This window comes from Protopterus annectens, chromosome 6.part1 (genome assembly GCF_019279795.1).
Source record: "Protopterus annectens isolate FY-2018-M chromosome 6.part1, PAN1.0, whole genome shotgun sequence".
In the NCBI taxonomy this organism is placed as follows: domain Eukaryota; kingdom Metazoa; phylum Chordata; order Ceratodontiformes; family Protopteridae; genus Protopterus; species Protopterus annectens.
In genome coordinates this window covers 577,329,500-577,347,640 of record NC_056738.1, presented here as the reverse complement: position 1 = coordinate 577,347,640, position 18,141 = coordinate 577,329,500, and the positions used below count along the sequence as shown (strand labels likewise).

At 39.1% G+C, this 18,141-nt stretch overlaps 1 protein-coding gene across 4 annotated transcripts in view; it reads right to left on the bottom strand.

The window, feature by feature from the left end:
- ZDBF2 (zinc finger DBF-type containing 2) overlaps positions 1-18,141 on the bottom strand; it is a 405,751-nt gene that overhangs the window by 124,174 nt on the left and 263,436 nt on the right. For all 4 annotated transcript variants that reach the window (XM_044076017.1, XM_044076013.1, XM_044076016.1 and 1 more), the window contains exon 3: positions 10,714-10,809. In XM_044076017.1, the coding sequence (XP_043931952.1) occupies positions 10,714-10,803 (90 nt within the window). In that variant the 5' untranslated portion in view covers positions 10,804-10,809. The remainder of the gene's footprint in view (positions 1-10,713; positions 10,810-18,141) is intronic.

Here is an 18,141-nt window from a genome sequence, read left to right as displayed (position 1 = left end):
AAGGTTTATGGGGGATAAAATAATATGTCGGACGGGGAAGAGAGGATCGGATGTCTGGCTATTAATGGAATTGGAGAAACCAACCCATCAGCCTTTGATTTGAGATGGGATGGATCATGCCTGTCAGGTGAGACAGGAGGTCTGGAATCGGATCCAGAATCCAAGGTTGGTGAAGTAAGTGACGCCAAAGGAAGGGAAACTCAATCAAAAGGCCAGTATGGTGCAATGAGGATGACTTGGTTCTTCAACCTGAGAGCTTTCTGTAGAAATTTTGGAATTAATGGGATTGGTGGGTAGGCATAAAGTAGACTGGGGCCAATTGTGAAGTACAGCATCTCTTGGCGATCCCCCACCCCCACCGTGAGGGGGGGGACAAGTACCTGGTGCCTTTGTTGTTTACAGGAAAAGCAAAAAGATCACAGCTTAAGACTGGCCTCACTGATGAAAAATAATCTCTGTCAAGTTCTTGTTGAGAGACCACTTGTGAGGTAGAAGAACGGACCTCCTCAGTTTGTCTGCTATCACACTGGACTACCCCAGAATGTGAGTTGCTATGAGAAAGCAGTTGGATGAGATCGCCCATTGCCACACTCAGTGCTTCTCGAAACAAGGGGTATGATTTGGCCCCTAAATTCTTGTTGAGAGACCACTTGCGAGGTAGAAGAACGGACCTCCTCAGTTTGTTTGCTATCACACTGGACTTCCCCGGAATGCGAGTTGCTATGAGAAAGCAGCTGGATGAGATCGTCCATTACCACATTCAGTGCTTCTGGACACAAGGGGTATGATTTCGTCCCTCCTTGTTTGTTGATGTACCAGACTAATGACATATCTGTTTGAACTGCAATCGTCCCCAAAGGGACACCATTCTTGAAGGCCTGTAATGCTAAAAGCATTGCTCTCATCTCTAGGGCATTGATATGCAATTTGTCCTCTTTCAGGCACCAAGTGCCTTGGACGGTTTTTCCCAGAAAAAGACCCCCAACCCAACTGGGAAGTATCTGTGGTCACTATGGCGTTGGGCTGAGGGGGGATGAATAGATGGCCTTGTAGAACCTGATCAGATTAAATCCACCACCTGAGATCACTTTTGCCGGTCTGAGTGATCCATACTTGAGTGACATGGACTGGTAAAGTATCAACCACTGAGCTGCCAGCATCCACTGGAGAATCCTCATATAAAATTTGGCTAAACATACTAGGGTTATCGCGGCTGACACTAATCTTGGAGCCTTAAAGGACCAAGTGAGATGAAATCCTTATACTGCAGATTATTATTCTGACCTGTAATCTTACAATTTTTACTCTCGAGGGAGGCAATGAAGCTGTCATTGACTTTGTGTGGAAAACTGCTCCTATGAATTTCAAATTTTGAGTTGGTTCCAGTTGAGACTTGCCATAGCTTATGTTTGTTCCCAGATAAGAACAAGTCTGGAGAACCTGATTTCTTGCCCCTATCCATCGATGCCTGGTCGGAGAGGAAATGAGCTAGTCATCTACATATGGAAACACCCAGAATCCCTGCAATCTCAAGTGAGTTGCTACTACTGCCATGCATTTGTTAAACACCCTGGGGGCTGTGCTAAGACCAAAGGGCAGAACCTTGAACTGATAATGACTGGCTCCCTTCCAGAAGTGCAAGAACCTTCTGGATCATCTGTTCATATTTATGTGATAATAGCATCCTGAAGGTCTATTGAGCACATCTAGTCATCCTTGCCCAGAAAGGGAGAATAGACTGAACCATGACCATCCGAAACTTGGTATGTCAAACTGACTTGTTCAAATTGCTGAAATCCAAAATTGGTCTCCAGTCCCCTGTTTTCTTTGGCACTAAAAAGAACCTTGAGAAGGTTCCAGATTCTTTCTGGTCTGGTGGGACCTTCTTAAATGACTTTTTTCTAGCAGCTTTTGAATATGAATTGTTGATTCTTCCCTCCGACTGCGTGGAACACCAGGGACTTTTCTTGAGATTGGAGGTGGAAGGGAAAAGGGTATTAATATAGCCTCTGGAAATAATCCTATGCACCCAAGTAACTTTTGTTACATCTAGCCAGGCTCTCTGGTGCAGGGATAATCGACCCCCGATTACCTCCAGAGGTGGGCAACTGAGCCTCCTTTCAGAAGCGCTGGCAAGGGTCTGTCCAAGAAAGAATCTCTGGACCATTGGTTTTGTGGGCCTCCTCTGCCATGGAGGTGACATCCTCCATTGAAGTTCCCCCTCTGCCCCTGCAGGAAGTTCCTCCATGTGTGTCCTGGAAAGGATCCCTGGATTTTGTGAACCACATCTTTTGTCCACCTCGTTGATTCCTTGAAAAGATTTCTGAGGGGTCAAAAAACGTACGCCCACTACAGACCAGGTCTTTCCCCCCTTCTTACACCTGGCTAAAATTTCTTTCACTGTGGGGCCGAACAAGGAAGTGCCATCAAAGGGAGCATTGATGAATGATGACTTGAAGGGCTCCACAAAATCACATAAGTGCATCCAGACATGTCTCCTGATGGAAATGCTTGAGCCAGCTGTCCTTGAGGCTCCTTCGGCTACATGCAAAATAAGCCTCATGGATGAATTCAAAATAGACTGTACAGTAGCCAACTGAGAAGTCACAGATGTTGGACCTCTGCAGAAATGGATCCTGAAACAGTATTTGAAAGTTCCTTGATTAAATCCCTGTGTAACCTAGTAAATTGTGCCAAATAATTCAGCAAATTTAGTGCGAAGGTGGGTGAAGCATAGACATCAGGTTCTCCAGACTTGTTCTTATCTGGGAACAAACATAAGCTATGGCAAGTCCCAACTGGAACCAACTCAATATTTGAAATTCATAGGAGCAGTTTTCCACACAAAGTCAATGACAGCTTCATTGCCTCCCTCGAGAGTAAAAATTGTAAGATTACAGGTCTATTGCCCTAGACTCCTTGTTAGGAGGATGAACAGTGGAACTCTGTTCAGCAAGTTCCTTTTTGGTGGCTGCCACCATGACCATGGCATCAACTGGCACCCCTTTAGCCCAAACCCTTTCTCTGAAGGCAGTGCCAGAATCTTGTCTGGTCTTCTGGGTATGGGGTTCAACTGTGTCAGGTTCCTTTCACGCCCGCTGGGATACCAAATCAATGAGCTCATCAGCAGGTGGAGTAACCTAAGAGGTAGATGGGCCATTATGTGGTCCTAGGCAGTAAACACAATGTGTGGGCATCTGACAGTGGTAAATTGCATCCACACTTGACACACCTTTTAAATCCAGATGGAAATAATGCTATAATGTAAGAAAGATATTAAGTTTTAGGAGATTTTAAAGAAGAAAACCTGTCACTTACCTTTAAAAGCTCGAGAGCTACGCTAACCATGTCTTTCATGAAAAATGACAAACGAGATCTGAGGTAGCTTAGAGTTGGTGCATTATGGGGAAGGGAGGAGCTCGAGAGCTTTTTGGTTACTATGAGCTTTTGTAAAGGCTACATCAGATCTGAGAATCAGATCTGAACCCATCAGACGAGGATAGAATAAAAACTGACATTGGATTATATGCTAATTGCTTTTCTTTTTATATGGTATATTTCCTTTTACTGGTAGATTACCAGGCTCTACAAAAAATGCTGACATTCTTTCTGATTAAACCATTTGTTTCTTATTTTTAAAGCTTTAATATTTTCATATGTTAGATTTTCCCATGGTTTTATACAGTAATGTTTTATCATTATATTCTTATACCATACTTTCTTATCTTTTTTTACATCAATTTTTATTTTCCACAAAAATATTTGTTGTTGGTAACATTTTATTTCATTTATACACTGCTTTTCTCTTATATTCTTTTTTACCATACCCCAGAATGTATCACACTTATATTTATACAATGTTACTATCAACCTCTCATCTTTTTCATTTATAGACTTTAACACTCTGTACAAATTTAATAAAGCAACATATAGTACTGGATTAATTAATGCTAAGCACCCTCCTCCTATATTTGCATACAAAACCTTATGAAAACATTATCTGCAATAATTCCTTTCCAAATACTGTTGGCAACATAAATGAGCAACATTTTTTCTGAATGATAATTTGTATGTTCTCCAGAAAAGACAGTATTGTTTTATTTCTTCTATTTTTCCCGATGAATTCTACTTACATATTTATTCCCAAATTTGATGCCCAACGCAGAAATTTCATTTACTGTAAAATATACACCCTGTATGCTTACATCACCTAAACCTTTATTTTCTCTTCACTGAAAGCCATCCCTATCATATCTAGACACTCATTTGTGCAAGTTATTACTTCTATCCAAATTTTGTTTTCTGCAATTGTGTAATCTTCATAAGTTAACAGAACTGGAATTCTTAACCCTTCACGTGTTACATATCCCACCTCCTTCATTTTGTAATTTATTTCACACACCCTTCACATGTTATATATATATATATCCCACCTCCTTCATTTTGTAATTTATTTCACACACCCTTCACATGTTTTATATCTATATATATATATATATATATATATATATATATATATATATATATATATATATATATACATACATATATATATATATATATATATCCCTCCTCCTTCATTTTGTAATTTATTTCACACACCCTTCACATGTTATATATATATACATACATATATATATATATATATATATATATATATATATATCCCACCTCCTTCATTTTGTAATTTATTTTACACACCCTTCACATGTTATATACCCCGCCTCCTTCATTCTGTAATTTATTTCACACACTATCTCATTCTAACTAATGCAAAGAGCATACAACTCATTGGACATTTCTGTCTTACACCACTCTTCAAATGTACCTCTTGACTTAACCAGCCATTTACAAGTATTTTTACTTTACTACCATATGCTGACTTACATTCTTTCATTAATACCCACAAAATTTCATGTCCAACTGTGTCAAATGTCTTATTAAGGTCTCCTATTGTGATATTCGCTTCTTTTCTATTCATAACATCATGCACAACTTCTCTATCATTAATAATTCTTGACAACCCTTCTCCTTTCTACTAATACATATATATATATATATATATATATATATATATATATATATGTTTGTTTATGTCTTTCGGCTTTTCCCGGTTAGGGGTTGCCACAGTGGAACTCTGGTCCGCTAATGACTGGCAGTTGATTTTTACGTACCGGCTTGCCAGGCCTGACGTACAACCTTCAACGAAGGTACGCCCATTCACGCATGTCTCCACACAGAAGACGCTCCAGCTGAGAATCGAACCGGACAGCGTCTTACTGTGAGGCGACAACGCTACCGCAGCACCACCACCGCGGGTATATATACACACATACACACACACATACACACACTATCTTCCATTTTAATTTAAAATCTATTTTGTACTATTTTTATAAAGCTGCTGTTTATTCCTGATGGTTGGTTCAACACATTTGCTTCTACTAGATTTCATTTTTGGTGAGTGAACCATTCAACAGTGCTACCGGCTTTTTTTCTTCAGTATTTTTATAAAGCTCTTCTAATCATTATTATTCAATACCATCAGTCTCCATTTTTTTTAAATGTCTTCAATCTTCCTTCCTCCATATGAATTTAAGCATTCCACTACATAATTATTTATACAACAAAACTGTCGTTTAACCATTCATTCAAACTCTCGATTCTCTTTTTTTGTTAACTTTTTTTTTACTTTTCACATTTTATTCAATTAATTCTTTTTTCTTTAAATATTTCTTGTATATACTGTACACTATTCATAATCTTTTTCTGAGTTTTCTACTTCTCCTTTTATATTTATCTCATTACACTACAGTCATTTACTAATTTGCTTAAGTAACAAAACTACTTCTTTTTCCTTGTAAAAATATATTTGCTTATAACATTTCCTGTATTTTTTCTTTTTTGCGTAATTCTTTTTCTTTGTCAAACTACTTTCTGTTGTTATGTTCTAAATCTTCTAATGCATCGTTATATGTTCTTTTATCTCTTTTAATCTTCCCCATCACTCAGAGCAATCAGCAACTTAACCTCCTTTAAAAGCTCCCTCAAACTGTATCTTTCCTGTAAATGGCTACGCTGCTACTCTCAAACACACAACTACAACTCTTAACTTCTCCTCCCAATGCTAGACATTTAACTATTGCATCTTTTCCATCTTTCTGCCTACTTAATGCTTCCCTGTCACATTCATAGGTCCTATCCTACCTCCACACTTATATCCCCTTCTATATTCTCTCTCTGCTTAATCTCCTCACAGCTACACTCCTGTAGCTATACTACTTTCTCGTGTACCTGAAAACACCCTATCCACTAATATAAATAGCATTCACAAACATCTTCTCTGAAATATATGTCTGTCATTACTTCTATATGTCAATGATTGCATTTTTTTTCAGACACTGTTGCTTCTATTACACAAATTCATGCAATGTAATTTGTACTACATGATTGTTATACATAAATGATTGTATTTTTCTTACACCATTGCTTCTATTTACCAGTCTCAGGCAAAGTAACTATACAGTATGAAGTTTGTTTTTGTATCTACGTGATTTTATTTTCTCTGTATGTATATTGTGGAGCTTTGTATGCATCTTTGTGTAGCTTTTCTCCCCAGGCCTCCACTGAAAATGGACTAATTTCTGACCCAGTGGACTTTCCTGGTTAACAAATGCAATAAATAAATTATATTTTTCTTTCAATACTTTTCTCACATCATATTGCCACTGTAAAAAAAATTATATTTTCCTTAAGATCATCCACCATTTAGACCAATTTTTATAAAATGTTTTCATAGTGATATGATCTTTCTATAACTGTTTTAGTATTTACATGGTATTATGATCTTTCCATAACTGCATTACTAATATTCTTCTTTCTTCATGCCATGCTATCTCATTTAGCCTTTTTATTCCTTTGCCTGTTTTTATATATTCCTTGTTTTCCTTTATCTCTAGCCATATTACAAGATGATCGGAAAATCCTGTTTCAACTACCTTCCCTTTTCCTATGACTAAACTTTGTGATACTAAAAAATAATCTAGTTCAGTTCTATTTTGCAAGTCCATGATATTTTGACCCAAAGTTTTAACTTACGTTATAACTTCTAACATTTTTCTTATATAATTTCCTATCTTGTTATGCTTGCCTCTTAAATCACAGTTACTCTCCTATTATTATAATATTCATACTTATCACTACAGTCTAAAATCTTATAAAATAAACTTTAACTTTCTTTACAATTAGTATAAACATACAATGTTATTCTATATACTTGTTCTTTCCCTATTTTTGCTGAAGCTGTAGCCAATATTTTTACTGCATTTCTACAGAATACAGCTATTCCAGAACCTCTCTCATTCCCAAATTCCAGATTATCGTTCCTCCCCATAGTTTCTCCGTTTGTAATCTTTCTTTTTTGTTAAAAATCTTGTGTCTTCTAACATAATTACATCTACATCTCATATATTACATGACTCCAAAATTCCTGTTCTTCTTACTATATTCTTAATACTATTCACACTTACAGAAAGCACTCTAAAATGTTCATTTTCTCTTTTCCATAGATTCAAGGTTTCATAAGTTCATAGCTAATTACTAGGCTAGCTTTCTTAATAGACCATTTTAAGCCTAGTCAATTTCCCTCTCAAAGGTGAGACTCAAACACTGTACCTTGTGTCTGTGAGTCAAAGATCTTAACCGTTATACCGGCTCCCAATTATTAGATGCATTTATTTTTCATCCGTTCCAACCCTTTTTTCCTTTGTATTTATCCTTTTAAATTTTCTTTTTCTGTCTTTTACCATTTTACCAATAGAATTCATTTTTTTCCTTTACTACCTCCCAATTTAGGTCTTCTTCATCACTTATTTTAGAATCATCTTCTTTGCCCTATTTATTTTTATCTAAATTTTGTTCGATTTTGCTACTACTAAAATGTTTGCTCATCTCTCATTTTCTTCTCTTTTTTTTCCTTACTCTTATTTTCATTTTTGCAATCCATCCATAAATGCCCAATTTTGTTACATGTATAACATTTCAATTCACATTTTTGCATCATGTCCCATTTCCCCACAAATATAACATTTTCTTGTGGCACGGTTACTTATCAAATGTCCTTTTACACACACACAAAAATGTTTTGGATTGTCCTCAGAATTTTATGACACCCCTATTCCCCTTCACATTTATCATGCTTGGTATATGTATAATTTTTTTGTCTATTTTTAACACAATCTTACAATCCCAGTCACCAGTCCATAAACCCCTTTTGTCATAAACTTTTGCAATGTCTAGTACTTTACATAAAGTTTTCACATAAATTCCTCTCTTTCTACCTCTGTTCAAAACTGTACATTTATTTTCTTTTTTATTTCCCTGCTAAATGCCTTTAACACAAAGATTCCATGGGTTAGTGTCTCTCTTTTTTTCATATTCTCCAAGAAAATTTTCCATTGAAAAAACAGTCTCAAATATAATGTCACAAAACGTCTCCTTGTTAATAAGAATAAATGCGCTTCCTCATATGCTTTTATACCCAAAAGAACTATTAAACTGTCCCAAACTTTATACTTGCCCATTTATTTTTCTTTTTTTACTCTGAATCCTTACCACGTACTTAAGTTTTTCATTTTCTTATGCCTTATTTTCTGCTACTCTACTTTTGCCTTCTTTTTCTTTCTCTGCATATGTTTTCTTTTCCATCTCACCACTATTCTTCAGGATTGTCTCTGCATCCTCCTTTTGTATTTTGTCCATAATGTCCCCCCAGGAAACATCTCCATCTTCTGGCTCACTGTGCATCACCATTTCTTTAAGTCAATCTTCCTGCAACCCTCCCAGCTGGAGAGTTGTAATTACGCATCCACTATTTGCTGACTTATCTCCATCAAACAGAATTCTTTGAAATATTTACTCAGAATTCTGCACACATTCTCTGGTCTCGATGTTTGTTTTCTTCTCCATTTATTTCATCACTCCATCATCTCCTTCTCTCTCCATCTGCCTCCCTGTTTCTCCCGGCCGCCTGTGCACCTGTGACAGAAAGAGGAAGTGTTCCTCTAAAATGGGTCCCCCCTGACAAAAATAATGAGTAGGGGAAGTTCCCCAATACCCTCACCAAATTGCCCCTTAGTGGTATCAATACCACATTGAGTCTCCCTTGAAGACAGGCTACTAGCTTGGTGGGACTAAGCTAGTCAACAAAGGATAAAAAAAATAAATACATACATAACTAAAGGTGTTTACATTTTGTTTTCAGCTGACCATACAAAAACTTAAATTACAAAATGTGAAAACAAAGTGTTCCCTCCCTCTATGACTACTGAAATAATATGACTTAAATAACTAAAACTTAAAAATGGGCAGCGCAGTGGTGCAGCGGTTAATGCTGTCACCTCACAGCAACAGGTTCTCTGGTTCGATTCTTGGCTGGGGTGCCTTCTGTGTGGAGTTTGCATGTTCTCCCTGCATTCGCGTGGGTTTCCTCCGGGTACACCGGTTTCCTCCCACGTTCTAAAGACATGCTTCTGGAGCATTTCTCCCCAGGCCTCCGCTGAAAACACGATCTGTGGAACCTAGTCGGACTTTCCCGGTCAACAAATGTTAAATAAATAAAACACCATGACAGCACATAAACCTGAAAGTGGGCCATATTTCAGGCGTTACAATCAATTATGTCCTTTCCCAAAATTTGGCAAAAGGTTGGTGTCTCTCAATGCTGCATGATGCAACAAAATGGCAAAAGAATCTACCTTACATGTCTTCTCTACAGAAATCAAAATCTGTAGTCATCCTTTAAGCACAGTCACTGGATTCAGAAGTCCTCTAGACTACCAAAATAGCATCCTGCTACTACTCCTGGGTAAGCGTTTTTTCTGGATTATCTATTATATCTAAATTTTATTTAAAGAGGTCTGGTAAACAGGGAACACCTGAGAAACTAACAATATTAAAGGATTTTCCAACACTAAATTTCCAAAGGGAAGAGCTCAGAATTCAGTTTCAGTAAGCAGCAACAAGTGTTTTAATTTATTAATTTGTTAACCAGGTGAAATGGTCTATCTCAGACACTTTAATGCCATGACCTAGGCCACAAGGGCAAGTGCAATATACATTTGGACAGTTTTGGCACAGTCAAGTACCCAGCACACTGTGGGGAGATGGAGAAACCCAACAGAAGATTGGAAAGTACATGCAAACTCCACTAAAACTGTGAATGGAATTCAAAACTGAATTATGGACCTGGAGTTGTAAGGCAAAGAACACGAATGACTCAAAACATACATGGGAAAATCATTTTAAACTGCCTTGGATAACAAAAATAGCTAACACCATAAGAGGGGACAAAAGGAACAAGCCAAAAAAAAAAAAAAAACCAGAATGCCACACAGGAACAGATGCCAACTGGGATCAGGAGCAAACAGCAATTCTATGGAGCTACTGAAGAAATCTACTGTTTATACATCTTGATAAGATGTTCACCCAAGTTAAGTCCCTTCATCACTGCTCAGTGTTTGCATACTAATAAGTCTTCAGTGATTCGACACTGTTTGTATACTGACGAGGCACTGAAGACACAGTCTGTACTAAAAGGATTCAATGTGCATCTGTCATATGAAAAGCCCTGCAGGCAATCACATCTTCAGAGCCTCTTTCCTGTAAAAATCATGTACATTTTAGAAATCTCCAAGTATAAAATGCTCTCCTTACCTCTTGCAGGTTGTTGTAGTGAATGGTGCAGCAGCTGCAGTACCCCTGCCTGTTCTGCATAGCTGATGTCCCAGGGCCTTCTCCAGGCATCCCTCACTTAAAAATAAACATGAGACCATGTGTTACAATCCCATGAGAAAACAGCAGTGCAAATCAAGCTTTAAGTTCATTTCTTTAGTCACGGTGTAACTACAACTCTCTGACACACAAGGTTACTATTCATCTTAACAATAAGTCACATTTCTTGTTGGTTATGTGTGAACTTCTCAGGCACAACTCCTACATTTCCTACAAGAGTTTGAGCACATTCTGAGTTTCCTGGGTGAGAAGTACAAAACAATAAGCAACTATCCTGCACATGTATGCAGAAATATCTATCTGTATTTGTTTACTAAAATAAAGTACTGATGCACATGGACCATTTTCAGACACAGCCCAAGAGTTTACTCTCAAAAGAACTTTAGCAAATAAAACACTGTAGGCAAATGTTACAAATCATTTTGCGAAGAACACAAATGACCAATATATATATATATATATATATATATATATATATATATATATGTATAAATACATGTGTGTGTGTATATTTATATATTATATACACACAAATACCAACTGCAATAAAACCATGTTAAGCTAAGCCAAATTACACTGTAGGCCAGGCATCAAGACTGCTCCTGACAACCTTATTCCTGTGTACTTGAAAACTGCCACAGAAAATTAAAAGAAATCAAACAATTTAACTTAGATCCACCTACTCTCAACTCAAAGCACTTTAGCAAATACATAACACTGGCCTTGAAGTGACTGCAGTCAGTATGTACACCCTCACTTACGTACAAGCCTGAAAATTGTATGGAAAGGACTACTGGCCACAAACAATGGAAAAAACTCCCTCTTCCTCTTTCAACAAACGATGCCTTAGATTGTTATACTCATACCTGGATACTCATTAGGACAACAGCCTCACCACCACCACGACTGGTAGACAGGACATAAGAAAGATAGCGCATAATTTTCAGAGCACCCAACCTTACGGTACACTCAAATGCACCAGTGCAGCCTTAACTCATAGGGACTCAAGTCCAACAAGTAACAATGTCATAATCACACAGTCCTTGGGATTATATTAAGTGTTATACATTCATATTCTGATAGTGTGTGGCACTGGTATGTGCTGAGGAGGGACACTAACTGGAGAGGCAGCATATGCTTTACTCTTCACTGTAACTTACAAATTAATGGACACAAAGTTCCACGTGCTCTGAGTTTCTTATTAAAAGCTGTGGATAACTAAACACTTATGCTGCATGAAACATTGCTGTCCCTTTCTTCGTAAAATGCATTCTGTGAAATATTGCACATTCCTTATGCAACACAAGCAGAATCCCCATCAATTCTACTCTGTAACCCATGGCTAACTCAAACAACTGCTGATAATCACTCATACCACAATGTCTCCAGAAAACGGCCACTAACAAAGTTAACCTGCATGTTAAGTCTCTGTAGACGCTGGGGTGGAATTGATATTGAAGAACTGTGACTACTAGATTCAGATTAATGAGGCTGGACCTTAATCATTGGTAGGGAGTATCTGCTGGTGGTGGTGTGGAAGAAATATGGCAACAGTAGGGTTATAAAAAACACAATGTGTGTGTACAGTGCCAAGCCCTGTGGGTGAAGTTACATTCGCTAGTATTCTGGTGCTACACAGGAAATAGTGCATGGAACCAATTGTTATACAAAATGACTAACCCCTCCTATTCATAGACAGGCCACTCCTTTACAAATTAATAAGTATCCTCCAATATCACTTCCCTGTCAGGGTTCCCCAGCCTCCCAGAACCAAACCATCCTATTGCTAACTTATGCTTTACATAAAAGCTTCTCAATCTTGTTAGCCAAGCAATTACTCAAGCGCACACACACACACACACACACACACACACACATATATATATATATATATATATATATGTGTGTGTGTGTGTGTGTGTGTGTGTGTGTGTATACTGCTTAAAACCAGGAATACAATTATTCTACAGGTCACCTTCTTAGATTTCTACTTCTGTCTGGCTTGAGACTTCAATCTTGCACCTCCTTTTGACTCAGTCTACAAACACAGTGACCCTACTTGCATCTAGATCTCCTATTCTACACTTCAGCTTCCTTTTTTTTGCAGCCCCATTGCCATGTTATTCTCTTCTTCTTTGTCCCATTTTGCCAACACTGAAAGTTTCATTGATGCTTTACTTACTACAATAGAGAGTTGATTATCAGAAACGTCAGTTATCTGAACACAGCCTTCTAAAGTTTACAGACAGGAAAAATCAAAGTCTGAATAAGTATATTTGCTTGTGCATGTTTTTTTGAGCTTAGCCCGCTCGTGTATGAACAATATTCTTTATCGTCCACTGGAACTCCCTAACGGATGAAGTGTATTCCCTATGTGCAGAAAAAAATTTTTTAGAAATGTTATCTGGTTCAATGTACGTTTGATTATCCGAACAGTTTATTAACCGAACTGCCCTAGGTCTCACTTAGTTCAGATAATTGACTCTCTACTGTAATTGATCATCCAGGAAAGTAGACTGACTTACAGCACTATTTTAAATAAAAAACTAGTGACCTTATCCAGAAGTTCTGGCTACAAAGTACAAAACTAAATGCAAATATTATTCTACAGCACAAGTCAGCAGGTTAACAACACAGCAGATACTGAATGGACAATATATTAATCACAACACAAGTTGTAGGGTGCATCAAAGTTTGCTCTGAAAACATACCATTTAAGAGAAAAAGGAAACAGAAATTTTGTACTTACCATAACTAGGTATCTGTGTTGTCCATGTCTATTCTTCAATGTATGGGTTACGGATCTGATCCTCAGATCCGACTCAGCCACATTCCATAGACTTTGGATCCAACTCTCGAGCTCCTCCCTCCACTTATAATGCCTTAGTCCATCCCCAAAACCTCAGACCAAATTTGCTGCCATAATAATTTCAGCAAATTATAAAAGAGATGAACAGAAATTAGACCCAAGCTCAAACTCAGACCTATAGGTTCCAAAACAAAATATCCATCAGGTCACTCCAGAAGATGACAGGAAGGGGAAAGGGGGCCAGTTGAGGAAGAATGAAAATGGACAATACAGATGCTTAGCTATGGTGAGTACAAAAATTCTGTACCTGATGTTGTCCTTTTCATTCTTCCTCAAAAGTATGGGACAAGAATCCTCAGCTACGTTACTCTTGGGTGGCCCTCATGGAAAGATATTCCAGAGAACCGCTGAACCAAAGGCAACTCTATTTTTGGAAATAAGGTCCAATGTGTAATGAGTAACAAAGGTATGAGCATTGGACCATGTGGCTACTGCGCAAATATCATCAATGGAAGTTCTTGACCAAAATGCAGATGAAGTGATCATTGATCTAGCTGAATTGGCCTTAGAAGGTTTTGATACAGAAAAGCCTTGCTGAGAATAAATCAGAAAATGCAGTTAGTTATCCATTTGGCCAATGTAACTTTAGAAATTGGAGATCCCAGTCTACTAGGTGAGAAAGAAACAAATAACTGGTCTGTTTTCCTGAATTCTTTTGTTGTGCATGTATTCTCCTTTGTTTGAACATTTTGGAAAGAAGACAATTAGATGAATGGTTTGATTAATATTAGATTCAGAAACCACTTTTGGTAGGAAAGAAGGGTTGGTCCGTAAAACCCTGTTTTTATGAAAAATAATGTTAGGAGCCTTCGATGAAAGAGCCTGGACTACGGATATTCTTTTATCTGAAGTAATAGCCACTAAAAAGGCTGTTTTCGAATGTAGGTACTTTACGTCAGTTTTTGCTATAGGTTGAAGAGTTTTTGAGGCAACCCTTGCATTACTATTGTTAAACTACAGAGAGGTGAAGGATCTTTCACTGGAGGACTAAGCAAGATGATGCTTTTTAAAAACGCCTTACATAACTTAGAAGCACCAAACAAGATGTTTTATCCCCTAAATGATAATCTGAAATGACTGCCAACTGTACTTTGTGGAAAAGCTAGCACCTTCTTTAAACAGAGAGTGAAAAAGTCTAATACTGCCGAGACAGTGGCAGTGAATGGATAACTGCCATTTTCCAGAGCCCAGACTGAAATTATTTTCCATTTACTTTTGTATATCCTTTTACTGGAGTCTTTTTGTGAGGATAAAAATATGGTGCATACTGGGGAAGAAAGCCTGAGCTGTCTGGCTATTAGTGGAACTGGAAAACCATGTGGTTAGTTTGAGAGCTGGGATACTGGGATGTTTCATCCTTGTGGGATGTGACAGGAGGTCTGGACTTGGGCCCAGTATCAAAGGAAGATAGCCAGGATGAGACCAAAGAAAAGGGAACTGCACTCGGTGAGGTCAAAATGGGGCAATGAGGATGACAGAGATCTTCAACTGACTGGCTTTCTGTAAAAATTTCGGAATCAAGAGATACTGGGGGGAATAGGCGTAAAGACAACCAGAGGTCCAAATGTGGACTACAGCATCTCACGGTGACTCGCCCGAGGAGGGATCAAGACAAAATATCTGCTGCACCTGTTGTTGTGAGGAGATGCAAAGAGGCTACTGCAAGGTTGGCCCCAACTATGGAAAATTTCTTACACTGATTGACTTAGGGACGACTCATGAGGCATCAGAATATATTTGTTGAGTTTGTCTGCTAGTACGCTAGATTTCCCTGGAATATGTGCTGCTCCTAGAAAAGTGGTTAGAGTAGCTCTCCCATTGCCACACTCGCAGCTTCTTGAAACAGGGGGAAAGACCAGGTTACACCCCGCTTGTTGATGTATCAGACCACAGACATGTTGTCGGTTTGAATTGCAATGGTCTCTAGAGGAAGAGCATCATGAAATGCCTGTGACGCTAAAAGGACTGCTTTCGTCTCCAGAATGTTGATATGCGAATTGGTCTCTTGGGGGGACTACATGGCTTGTACCATCCTTCCCAAGTAACGCCACTCACCCCACCTGGGAGGTGTCCATGGTCACTGTGGTTAACTGGGTAGACAGGAAGAAAGGCCATCCTAGAGGTAAATATAATCTGACTTGATCCAACAGTGAATATGACTTCTGCATATCTAATTAAAAGTTTGATGGGAAAGGATAGGGGCTGTCGAAGAACAGACCACCGAGCAGTTGGAATCCATTAAAGGACAGGCAAAACATAATGTGCTAATGGGACCAACACTATTGATAGGTTTCATAGGTAAGTACTAGGCTATCTGCCCGAGGGCATCTGTAAGCCTAGCCAGAATGTGTTGGCTTTCGCCGCCCCCTTAGATTAGTTCCCTGTGCTTCTATGGAGCACAGCCATTAGTTCCCTGTGCCTCTGTCCATTAGAGCCACTGCAGTGATCCCCGGGGTACATTTTCTGTTTCCCATCCACTCGTCAAGGTTTCTCTTGAAGAGTGTTAGTGAGGGGCTCTGCCTAATGTAGATTGGAACCCTGTCCCAAAGCATGGGGAGTCTCTGGGAAAGGAATCTATCCCTCCTGCAAGTCCTATTTATCGTTGTGGTGAGGTTTACATCCCTTGAGCGTGTGACTCTCGGGGATTTTTTTTTTTTTTTTTTTAGGTGGAGCATGTCCATCAATTCTGGGTTAGACATGGCCTTGTAAGTCAGGCAGAGATCGCCTCTGAGTAAGCGGTATGCAACAGAGTACAGCTGGAGTTTCTTCAGTCGGGCTGCATAGGGCATCTATTTGAGGCCAGTAATCCTCTTGGTGAGGTACTTCTGTGGTCTTTCCATCTGTTGCAAGTGTCTTGTAAGGTACATCCCAAATGGGGTGTTGTACTCTATGACGGGTCTGATGAGTGATGAGTAGAGGGGCACAATAACCTCTTTTGTTCTAGATGCGAACCCTTTTGTGACTAGGTGGGCTTTTCTAACCACCTTGGCAATATGATTATCAAAGGAGAGATTACTATCTACTTGGGTCCCCAGATCCCTTATCATATTTTCTGTATTTAGGGGACTACTACGTACTTTGTTCTTTCCAAAGGGGATGACTATGCACTTTTTGGCATTTAGCTTGAGGCCATGAATTTGACACCAGGTATCCGTCTCAGTGAGACCCTTCTGGAGGATGTCTGTATCAGCAAGAGAGTCAATTATGGACCCCAGTTTGCAGTAGTCTGCGAACTTGGTCAGCCATAGTCCTCCTCCTGTGCTTGCCTGTACCTCTGAGAAGTATATACCGGACAGGAGTCCCAGGACTGAGCCTTGGGGGATGCCACTTGTAACCGGTTTAGAGTCAGATGCAGAAAACCAAGAGTCTTGACCGGAAAAAAAAATGCTGTGCAGCCCCAACAAGTATGAAGTGAAAATAACTGGTATGTGATCCAGTTGAAATAAGAATTACTTTCACAGCAAATAAATAGTCCAAAAAGTATCAAAAAGAAACAACTTTAATCCAAAATTCTTCAAACCACGCTCGTGGTTTGAAGAATTTTGGATTAAAGTTGTTTCTTTTTGATACTTTTTGGACTATTTATTTGCTGTGAAAGTAATTCTTATTTCAACTGGATCACATACCAGTTATTTTCACTTCATACTTGTTGGGGCTGCACAGCATTTTTTTTTCCGGTCAAGACTCTTGGTTTTCTGCATCTTTCTTCCTGGTTTTTGAGTGCTTGACATTTACACGGTTTAGAGTCAGACCTAGAGCCTGCAACTCTCATCGTGTGGGTTCTATCCGTGAGCCAATGGGCAACCCATCTCGTGATGTAGGGGTTTATGTTCAGGCTGGTGAGCTTGTCTAGAATACTAGAATAGAGAATGGTGTTGAAAGCCTTTGCGAGGTCTAGGTAGGCTGTGTGGACCTCCGTTCCCTCATCTAAAGCCCTGGTAACTGTCTCAAAGAAGTCCAGCAGGTTTAGGCGGCATGATCTGCCCTTAAAGCCAAACTGGGTAGGGTCCAATGTTTGGAGGTTCCCAATGTCTCTGTTAATGAGTTCCATGATGATGATGCACTCCATAGCCTTGCAGACCAGGCTAGACAGGCTTATAGGGCGATAGTTCCTGGGGTCCGTTGTGGCTCCACCTTTGTGGAGCGGGATAGCTGTTGCTGTGTGCCACTCTATGGGTACGTAGCCTGTACAGAAGCTGAGTTTGAAAAGTGTGTTTAGGTGAGGGGTTAGTTCATTTTGGAGTTTGTGTAAGACACAGCCTGGGACACCGTCCGGTCCCACTGAAGCTGTGTTTTTGGCTTTGGGATAAGCCTGTTTTAACCTGTGTGTCAGGGATTGCTGGAGCTCTACATTCTTCTGGTATGGTTATGGGCCCTTTAGGAGGCGAGAGGGTGGTGAAGTTTGCACTAAACCTGTCTGCCAGAATGTTGGCAATATCACTCAGTTCAGTATATTTTGTGCCATTCTGCACTAACTCAGA